The sequence below is a fragment of the Phocoena phocoena genome, chromosome 13, assembly GCF_963924675.1.
Source record: "Phocoena phocoena chromosome 13, mPhoPho1.1, whole genome shotgun sequence".
Taxonomy (NCBI): domain Eukaryota; kingdom Metazoa; phylum Chordata; class Mammalia; order Artiodactyla; family Phocoenidae; genus Phocoena; species Phocoena phocoena.
The window spans coordinates 19664225-19675332 of record NC_089231.1 but is presented as its reverse complement, the minus strand read 5'-3'; the positions used below and the strand labels follow the sequence as shown (position 1 = coordinate 19675332).

The following is an 11108-nucleotide window of genomic DNA, read 5'->3' as shown; positions in this document are numbered from 1 at the left end:
CCATGGATACAGAGGGCCAGCTGCACTCTGCCATTTTATGTATGGGACTGAGCATCCGAATGGGCTTTGGTGCCCGAGGGGGCTCTTGGAACCAGTCTCCTGTGGATACCTAGGGATGACTGTACATAAAAACCACTATCGAAAGGTCAAAGTTGACAACCTTAACCAGTCTCTTCAGCAAAAATCTGCCAAAAAAAAAAAAAATTTAGTTGGTTTTTTTTTTTTAACTTTAAAGCAAAATTCATCTTCCATCGTGGGAAAGCATCTGGTTTCTTCATCCATTAGTAAGTTTTGAAGAAAGAGGTCCTTTCTTTGAATACATATTGGTTTGATTTTCTGAAATGTCATCTTCCTGCAAAGTTATTGATGTATACATTAAATATAATACAATACATTCCATTAAATACTGTCATTGAGCAGTTTTTATATGTAAATTTAGACTGTGTTTCAAGGAGTAAGTAAGACGCAGGTAGTGGTCTTTCTCATTCAGATCTTCAGCCAGGCGGCTCATTTCCGTAGCCTAACCAACATCAAATATGGGGTCATGCTTTCAGTCTTCAATTCACTGTAGAAAAGACCACACAATTATCAAAATCGAGCACATAAAGCTTTACTGACATAACTGCTGTACCACCTTCATTACCATCTCCACTACTGCTGTACTACCAAGTCTGAACGAATTGCTTTAACCGAATTGATGATGGTTAATTGATTCTAATTCCCCATGAGGCACAGTAGAAGCACGTTATGGATGCATTAACCTTAGGTAAATGCATCTGGTTGTAAGAGGACAGGAGTGAGGAAGAGTGAGGGTGTGTCTGCCCTTCTACTCAGTGAAGACGTGCACCAGAGTGACTTGGAGATGGGACACACAAATCGACTGTTCTGTCAGGACGTTTTAGTTCTGTGGGTTTCTCATAGCCTAAACTTCTCTCCTCACTGTGTGAGTCTAGTTTAAAAAATATGTATACACACACACACACACAAATATACACACGCACACATCAATATGTGTGTGCACACATATATGTATATATGTGTGTTTTATTGTTGCTGTTTTGCTGTTTTCTAACAACCTGATCCTTAATACCCAGCAAACCATTTCTTTGGTGTTCAACTTAAGAAACATCTATACGTTCTAATGCTTGGGGGAAAAAAAACTTTTTTTTTTTTCTTGCACTGACTGAGAGAATTCTATTTTATGAGTGATTTAAGAGATTTGCCAAGATTAATTTTTAAATATATGTGATGCCTGTTTTTTTTTGCATTAACGGCTACTTTTACATTCTAATTCCTCCCGAGAGTTATAATTCCATTCTACGTTGATGAATCTAGACTTACCAAACCATACTACCACTTACATTCTCAAACAGCCAATTGGTCAGATTTCATTTGGCAAACATGAGACCTACCATTATAGATATATCATTACTATTGGAATTTCTACCAAAATTATAAAACAAAGGGCATATTCATTCCAGTTTCCCTATTTCAATTAGGAAAATTTCCCATTTGACCTTTCCTAAGTCATAGGGAGAAAAAAAGTCTTTAAAACTACCTTTATTAATGAACTGCAGCTAAAGAACTGGCCATAGACGTCATTCTCTCAAACTCATCCCCTCTGTACCAGCCTGAGTCTCATCACGCAATACTGGAGTCAGCACAATATGGAGACCATGTGTTTGCTCCTTCCTCTGCTCCACTCTGGCTCCATTCCCTCCAGGGTGAAAACAGCTGAGATTGGCCATGATACCTCACTACCCCAAGAGGATGTATCTGGTAAAGGAGCTAAAATCGACCATCCTCCCTTTCCTTGGAAAGTCATGCTTCCCTTTCTATTCTAAACTCTTCATCTCTTCCTGCTCTGAAATGTCTGCTTCTCTTACTGCTTCTGAAATGTGGGCATTTCACTTCCTCTTTCAATACTTCTCGGGCTTAATTTTTCTTTATTAGACGTTGCAGGGCTATTGGCCAAAAAGTTAATGACTTAGCCTCTGAGGGCCCAAAGATTTTAGAAAACTTGATGCATAATGCTTAATCTCTAGTCTCTAATTACATACATCATTAGCAAAGTGAAGCATGGTTGCAGGGTGTCTTGAAGAGGGAGAAAGATCTACTTGAATCCCTAGACTGGGGCTAATCATAGGGGACCTGATTCTCCACGTCAGGCTCTGTGCAGAAGAGAGTTTCAGAAAATGGGTTTCGGCCCTAGAGAGACTAGGCTGGAAATTCAAAAGTTGCTAGAACAGGAAGTTTTTAGTCACTTTCTAAATGATTCATGTAATTACAGACTATGTTTTCTTTTAAGTGATAATTTCATGGAATTTTATGAAAATGAGACTTGAGCCCAGAAGTCTTTTTTTTTTTTTTAACAAACCTGTCACTTCTGATTCTGTCAACATTAGAAAGTGATTTGATGGTTTCTACTATTATTTCCATTGCTTTAGGGGTCATTATCATTGCTTCATTCATTCGTTATTAGGTAGTTGTTGAAGACACTTGCCTTTAACAATGCAGGAAATAAAGGGAAAAACAAGGAACTATTCCTGCCCTCTTGACACTTACAATCGACTTGAGAGACAGACATGGAAACCTAAATAAATACACATGATTTATGATTAAAATGCCCATCGGTGACACAGCAAATATGAGCAATGGAGGAACAAGGATGGTGGAGGAGATGATCTGTACTGTTTGGATTAAGTGTTGAAGCCAAGACTGGGCTTGTTTTATGCCAAAGAAGAGGAAAAACGATATCTAAATTTGTTCATTCATTTACTCATAAAGTAAGTATTCGTATATCAGGCTTCAAGGATTCAGTGGTTAACAAGATTAATAGAGTCCCCACTCTCAAAGAACTGGGAGACAGACCGTAAACAGGTGATTATATAAGTATTAACTGAATGGATAATTTCTCAAGTGGTATAAATGTCAACCGTGTTCAACAGGAGTCGTGAAGGCAGACGGTGGGGACGGAAGAGAGGCCTTACCTTGTAGAGACGGCCTTGGATACCTTCGGCCTAGGAATTTCAGACCAAAGTGCCACCTTGGTTTTTAGTTCTTTGTTCTGAAATAGAAAACAAAAAATGTGCAGAGATCACATGTGTGTTAGCACATTTACTAGCCATGTGCTTAGTGTTTCTGAACGACCCACCATCTACATCCCTCTTTAGCAGTAAGTCTGTTGTTCCAGTCACTGTATTAGAACACAGAACATAGCCAGTTGCGAGTCCCCAAATATTACTTCTGAAAATACAAACACTCCTTGAAAAATGCATAATTTACCAAGGGATTCAAACTTAGTATTCTGACTTAGCCTCTGAAATTCAACAGCTGAACTCTCTGTTTGAATTTACAGTTTCTTTTATATGGACAGATGCGAAGAACTTCATGAAAGAACTCTATTAAAGAACCTTTTGAAAGACACGCACAATATTTATTACACATTTGTCTTTCTTGTGCAATCTCTTGATTAGAAACTCCATGAAAATAGGCACCATCTGTTCTTTTGGTTCACGGCATCCTTAGCCTCAATTTTCTCATCGAAGCCTCAGTTTCTTCATCTCTAGTAGTAGTGGTCCTGACTACCATGTATAAGGTGGAAGAAACAGATATCATACGACCATAATATTTTAAATCTGGAAGCACCTTGGAATTCTGGGAGATAATGCAATGGCTAATAACAGGAAGGGAAAGCGTTTAAGTTTTCAGGTACAAACCCTAGCACAACCACTTGCTAGCTGTGTGACCTCATTTAGTTTACTTATCCTCTCTGTGCCTGATTTCCTCATCTGTATTAACAGATATCATAGTCCCTTCTTCACAGGTTCTGAAATGAAATAAAAGTACGTAAACTACTCAGCTCGGTGTCTGGCACAGATTTTAAGACTGAAAGGCCGTTGGTTATGACTTTCTAGTCCAAGGCCCATTATTATATATTATATATAAAAACTGAGGTCCAAAGAGTTTAAGTGCCCAACATCTTGTTCAGAGCAGAACTGAAGATTCAAAGTCAGGTCCTCCGATAAATGGGAAGGAACTCCAAAAAAGAGGGGATATATGTATAAGTATAGCTGATTCACTTTGCTGTACAGTAGAAACTAACACAACATTGTAAAGCAACTATACTCCAATAAAAATTAATAAAAAGAAAAAGTGAAAGAAAAAACCCCCACAAAGTCAGGGCCTCCTGGTCCAGAGACAATACTTTCTCTACAATGCAGCCAAGCCAAACGATTTCTTTTTACAGATCTGGAAAGTGAGACTTTCCAGTGAAGACTCATGCCCAAGGTTGACTTGCCAGTTGGCTGCATGGGCAGGCCAGAAGTCCTTCAAGGATACATCTGTACAGAAAGTTCTGGGCCTGAAAGGTAACCGTGGGAGGAAGGCAGGAGAGGCGCCATGGCTTTCAAAGAACAGCAACACACCAGCTCCCTTCCCGTGTAGGAAATGAAGGACTGAATAAAAGTTATTTTGTAAGACTCCATCTGCTGGTTTGGAGTAAGCCAGCACCAGAATGCATGGTTTTGGGAAATAGACACCAGAATTTTGATGGAAGCAGAAGAGTTAATAATTCTGAGTACCTAGCAAATGTCAAGACTTTTGCCTGGTGTTTTCCAGACATTCTTTTCTTCGATACAAACTCATCTCTGAGGAGTAACTTTCATTGTTATGTATGTGAAAGAAATAAAGCTGGCAAAACTCAAACTGACGAGGAACCTTGCTTCCAATGACCCACAGGTAGTATATGCAGCATGGCTCTGCAAATGTGCAGGCTTTATGCAGGCCTGTCTGACTCCAAAGCTCATGCTCTTTTCCCGCAAGATGTTATTTTTCTGTGACCAGAGGAATTCGCCCAGCCTCCTTATATTACAAATAAGCAATTGGTGGAACCCAGGAGATAAAGAGACTCAGTGATTTCTGAAAGGATTCCAGGTATGATATATAGGAAAGAGAAGACAGCAAACTGTCAGGGAATTAATCAACAACGAATCTACCCCAAACATCCAGCCCCCCACAATACACCCAGTTACTCGGTCCCTGCCGTGTCTGCAGCACCATACCAGGAGCAGAGGGAATGTGACACGGCACAAGAAAGGATAGTATCTTCCCTTTTAGTACACAGGATGCACCGTATGGTGGAGGTGATAAACATGTGACCATTCAAAAATTAAAAATAAATAAATTAAATGCGATTCAAGAGATGCCATAAGGCAGCCAGTAATTCAAAGGTATAAACAGAAATCAGTGTGACTAGAATAATTTTCCTACACAAGGACGTTTAACCTGGACCTTGAAGACAAGGTGAAATGGGTTAGGTGGAAAAAAGGGAGAGAAGAAAGATGAAGACACAGTTCTTAAAGTGTAGCCCTGGAATCAACATTCGGAACATCCCCTGGGAACTTATTAGAACTACAAATTCCCAACCAAGCCATTGGACCAGAAACCCAGGGTGGCCGGGTGATGTGTTTTAAGATGTTCATCAGATGATTCTGATGTCTGCTCACATCGGAGAGCCACTGGACCAGAGTAGTTTTAAATGTCGGTTGTATATTGGAATTACCTGGGAGGTTTACAATCTAGTGATGCCTGGGTCCTACCCCCAAAGTTTCCATTTAATTTGGTTGTAATCTAGGTTCAGGAGTTTTCAAAACTCCACAGGTGATACTAATGTACAGTTAAGATGAAGAACTACTGAACTAAGGAAAGCAGAGACAAGATGTGAATTTTGTACCTTCTTACCCCTCGGCATCTACACGGAATAATATCTAAAAGATGGAGCAAAAATCTTCGCACAGGAATCATTTCACTGTGATATTTCAAGAGTTAAGCACTTAAGTCTCACTCAGGAAATGTACTTCAGATTTGACAAATTGATGATATAGATGTTCCTTGTATAATGGAGATATATCGAATATACACTCCAAACAAGTGCAGGCGTATATCAGGGCCAAGTACGTGGCTAAGAAAAACTCCTCTCTGTACAGTACTTTACAAGTTATGAAGCACAACTTGAAACACAATATCATGATGACAACAAGCACTGGAATAAAAATACTTTTGTGGCTGGACAAGTATGTAGAAGCTATTTGGAGTTTTTCCAGAATAAACTCCTACTTTCTGAAGTTGTTGCCTTCCAAACATTGCAGAAGCATAAGAGTTATCAGCTTAGACTGTCTTTATTTTCATATATTTCAACTTCTGTGATGATTTATTTCATCTACTGGATTTAGGTCTTTATTTTTCTTATTTTCTTATTTTTTTTGCAATATGCGGACTTCTCACTGCTGTGGCCTCTCCTGTTGCGGAGCACAGGCTCCGGACGCACAGGCTCAGTGGCCATGGCTCACAGGCCCAGCCGCTCCGTGGCATGTGGGATCTTCCTGGACCGGGGCACGAACCCGTGTCCCCTGCATCGGCAGGCGGACTCTCAACCACTGCGCCACCAGGGAAGCCCTAGGTCTTTATTTTTGATTCATGGGCTTTCATATGCTTTTCTTTAACTAGAACAACCAAATGCATGAGTTTTCATCATTAATTTACAAAATTACAAATCAATGACCAGAGTAAGTCCACCATTATTATGACTCTTTCCAAGGATAGTTCACGGACACAGTTTTCCAAAAGAACCTAATTTTTGCATACTTAAACTTCTAGCAACATGCTCTTGCAAGTAAATTAAATTTTAGGGATGATGGTGATTACATAAAGTAGGATACTCTTCAAAGTCTAGAAAATGGAGTAATTTCTGAAGATGCATTTTCATATGAGCATGTCATTAGTGAAGAAGTTAGAAATGTGTGAAATGTGAGATGAATTTCAGAGCTGTAAATTAAGATGATGAAAGATATGCCAAAGTAGAAAGAAAAGTAAATAATTTTGGCAGAGTTAAGCAGAAATTTTCTGGTGATACTTAAAAGAGGTTTAAAATCCTGAAAGATTGAAAAGAAAAAAAAAGGACAGAGTTAGATGAGTGAATTTTATCCCCTTGTGGTGGGGGGGGAGAGTGGGAAGTCCTTGGTAGGATAGAAAAGAATACACAGAAAAAAGTATTAGTTTCCATGAGTCAAAAAACTGGAAAACAAAAACATTTAATGTAGTAACTGTGACAATGGCTAAAATACATACAAATGATTCTGCAAATTTAACATGATATCTATTCATTTAGACTCAAATGCAGCCGAGTGATTTTGAACAAGTGTCTTAACTTCTCTGAATCTCAGTTTAATCCCTGAGGGAATAAATAATAGCTTCCTCCCAGAGTAGCCTTGAAGATTAAACAAAATGAAGTATGTAGCATGCCTTAAAAGAGATGAGTTGTTTATTATGGATGAGAAAACTATGTTGTCTGTATGGTTTAGAAAGTTGATGTCTTTAAAAGGGTTGTTCAGCTCTGGTGACCAATTTTTCACAAACTGAATCGGCTCACACTGTTATTTCAAAATAGGATAGTCCTAAGTTTGTGTGCAAGGTAGTACACCCCTGCATGCCCTCCCAGTTTAAGATCTTCATAACGAAGCATTGACTAGGGCTAGACTAGAAACAGGTTCACTCCAGCTCAAGCACTTACTAAATTCAGGTACCTGGTCCAAGATCACAGGCTCAGAGATGCTCTTCCTACTCCCATCACTTTATAACTGTCACATTGTTTTACTCTTCTCGGAGCAGTTACCCGTCCCTAATTAAGTTGTGTACTTACTTGTTTATGTATTTACTGTATGTATCTTCAATTAAAATAAAGCTAGATGAAGTCAGGACAGTGTGTCCTGTTCCTACCATGTACCTACCACTTAGAACATTTCCTGGTACATCATAAACACACAAAACTATTTTCTGAATAAATAAACTAATGTGGCTTGGCCGGGCTTTTTAAAGCTGAAAAGGGCGTTGTAACATTCCCTACAGTGAAGGAGATGATTTATCTACTGAAGACAATAAATTTTGAGGTCATAAAAGACATTCATCAATACTGCTATTATCTGAAGACTTTTTTAAATAAAAGAGAATGTTAGAAAATAGTAGTTTGAATCAACTCATACAGAGAATCATTCTCTCTCATACAGAGAATCTTAGGCAGTACTGAGAGATGCTGTCCCATCAATGTGGGCAGACTGCATCCAACCAAGAAGTTTCCATGAGGGGAACACAATCTATCTCTTTCTCCTATCACAATGAGTGGCTAGTCTGCAATTATTTGCTAAATTTGGGGATATAGAAGCGGTGCAATGGAAGCAATACATTATTCTGGTCTAACTATTATACCAAAAGGCCAATTGGATAATGTAGTGTATAGGTTAAGTTGCCAGTTTACTTAGGACAATAAAATTAGCTTTGGGGATGATATAAATAGAGACACAACTAAAAATATAAGATTGAATTAGAAGCAGTAGCACCATTGATGCCCTGACTCTGTGATGAGGGCTAACACTTAATTAGACATGACCAGAGCCTAGGACCATAATGAAAGATCAGAGAAAGACAACAATCTCTCCAATTAAAATGTATTACAGATGTATGATAATTAAAGCAGTAGGGCATTGGAGCCAAATAGGCAGATACACCATTGGAACAGATTTCCAGCATAAAAATTTAGTCTAGGATATATCAGCATTTCAAAATCATGAAGGAAGGCCAGACTGCTCAATAAAGTGAGACAACTAAAAAATTAGATCCCTACCTTACACCGGACTGCCTTGAATTACAGATAAACTTGGATCTAAATGAGAATTCCGGCTCAAAATAGGAATCTGAGCACATGTGTTTTTTTGTTTTTTTGTTTTTTTGTTTTTTTGTTTTTTTGTTTTTTTGTGGTACGCGGGCCTCTCACTGTTGTGGCCTCTCCCGTTGCGGAGCACAGGCTCCGGAGGCGCAGGCTCAGTGGCCATGGCTCACGGGCCCAGCTGCTCTGCGGCATGTGGGATCTTCCCGGACCGGGGCACGAACCCGTGTCCCCTGCGTCGGCAGGCCGACTCTCAACCACTGCGCCACCAGGGAAGCCCTAAGCACATGTGTTTTTCATCTCTACTTTCTTAGATTTCATTAGAACGATACCAAAGGATTTTTAAATATTGAAATCCCTTAGTAAAAAGAGGAAAAAAGAGGGCTATTAGCAGATCAGAAATGTCAGAATTGAAAGACTGAAAGTGAGTAAAGAGTTAACTGCAAGAGCAGAGGCAGCTGCAGGTGAGGCTGTGGCAGCTGAGGGAGATGTCTGATCCAGCGGACATGGAAATTCAGAGAACACAGATCAACAATCTTAAAAATGGATAGTCTTCGAGTTACCAATTCAACTTCTAAAAATGTATCTTAAGGGAGGAAGTAATTATACAAATAACCGGTAACGTTTGTAAAAGTCTGTTGAATTCATTGCTGTTTACAAAAGCTGTACTGGAAAACAATCCAACAGCAGGGATTAAGTTAACTAAGTTATTTCATAGCAATACAGTGGAAACCTTGGTGGCTCTTTAAAAAGATAATGTAAATTTAATTTGCCTGGTAAGCAAAGACTTTCTTGTTATACTGTTCTATAGAGAAAAAGAGCCCTTAGGATGGCCTAAAGGCTTTTTATGATCTAGCACCTTCCTACCTTTCCAATGTCATCCTACGCTATTTACAGCTTTTAGATTAGAAGCACCCACAATGGCCTCCTGTCTGGTTACCTGACATGCCCTACCACCCAGTTTTCCACAAAGGTCATATTGAAATTCATTTTCTTAGAGAGATTGTTCCCACCCACCAATCTAAATGGTCCATATACATTCCTCCATCCAGGTATTATTGCCCAGAGTATTTTGTCCTTTTCCTGCAGAACTTTTCCAAGATATTATTAGTTACATATTAATTTATTTGTATCTATCTCCCTCATCAGTTAGTAAATTCCAGACAGCAGGGCTCATGTCTATTTTGTTCAACATTGTTTATCCAAACGTAGTGCCTGCACCATAGTAGCCACTCAATAAGTATTTATAGGGGCTTCCCTGGTGGCGCAGTGGTTGAGAATCCGCCTGCTGATGCAGGGGACACGGGTTCGTGCCCCGGTCCGGGAAGATCCCACATGCCGCGGAGCGGCTGGGCCCATGAGCCATGGCTGCTGAGCCTGCGCGTCCGGAGCCTGTGCTCCGCAACGGGAGAGGCCACAACAGTGAGAGGCCCACGTACCGCAAAAAAAAAAAAAAAAAAAGTATTTATAGACTTATGTAACTAGTGATATGAAAAAATTGTTGAAACAAATAAAAGTTTAAAAACACAATAAAATGATGCCATATATAGTCTGTATCTCTAATATATACACACAAGTATGTAACAGGCACAAAATTCCCACAGAAATAGAGATATACACAACTGTGCTGACTAATTGCCCTTGGATGGTATGTTTGAGTGGTTTTCTTGTTATATTTGCTCATCCATATTTCCTAATTTGTATGGGATGAATGACCATATGTTAGTTATGTAAAAAAATAAAAAATAGTTATTAAAATATTATAAGAAAAACATTTATAAGAAAAAATATTTTGTCAAAAGGCTACTACATAAGAAAAGTTGGGAGGAAATGCCTTTAAAGACATTTCTTAGGAGGAGGGGGCTCTAATGCGACATAAATCACATCACCTGATGTAAACTAACCAAATTACATCTTACTTAGGTGAGAATCTAAGGAAAAACCAAGATGCGATGAGCTTACCCTCTAAAATAAAGAAAACAGTGGTCCCAGGAAGGTAGAAACGGCAAAACAGGGGGATGGTTCCAAAACTTAAGTTGCAAAATATTTACAACCTCTTTATATTACTATGACTTTTTTCTTCTGTTTGAGGAAAGCAGAAAGAATGTGGTGGTGGAAAGAATGGTGAGGCGTGTGCTGGGAGTCCAATCATGGAGCTCCTCTCTGGCCTGTCCTGGGGAAGAGAACAGCTCCTAAAGACAAGCAGGTTTCCATGGAAGACAGAGCATCTCTGGACAGGACAACGTGACACACAGAGAAGTCCCAATGCTGAGGGATGAAGTAGAAAAGGTGACCAGGCCTAGGCGGTCCGTGATGAGCTATTCAACAGAGACAGAAGGGGTGACACTGAGCACAAAGCAGAGCTGGGCTGGAGACACCTGGGGGTCGT

The 11108-nt window shown here is 39.5% G+C and overlaps 1 protein-coding gene across 1 annotated transcript in view; it reads right to left on the bottom strand.

Annotated features, from left to right (window-relative positions):
- Positions 1 to 507: 507 nt before the first annotated feature.
- CCDC68 (coiled-coil domain containing 68) overlaps positions 508 to 11108 on the bottom strand; it is a 32218-nt gene continuing 21617 nt past the window's right edge. Inside the window, exons 9-10 of the mRNA XM_065890519.1 lie at positions 2991 to 3067; positions 508 to 565 (exon numbers count right to left, since the gene is read on the bottom strand). Of these exons, the coding sequence (XP_065746591.1) occupies positions 508 to 565; positions 2991 to 3067 (135 nt within the window). The remainder of the gene's footprint in view (positions 566 to 2990; positions 3068 to 11108) is intronic.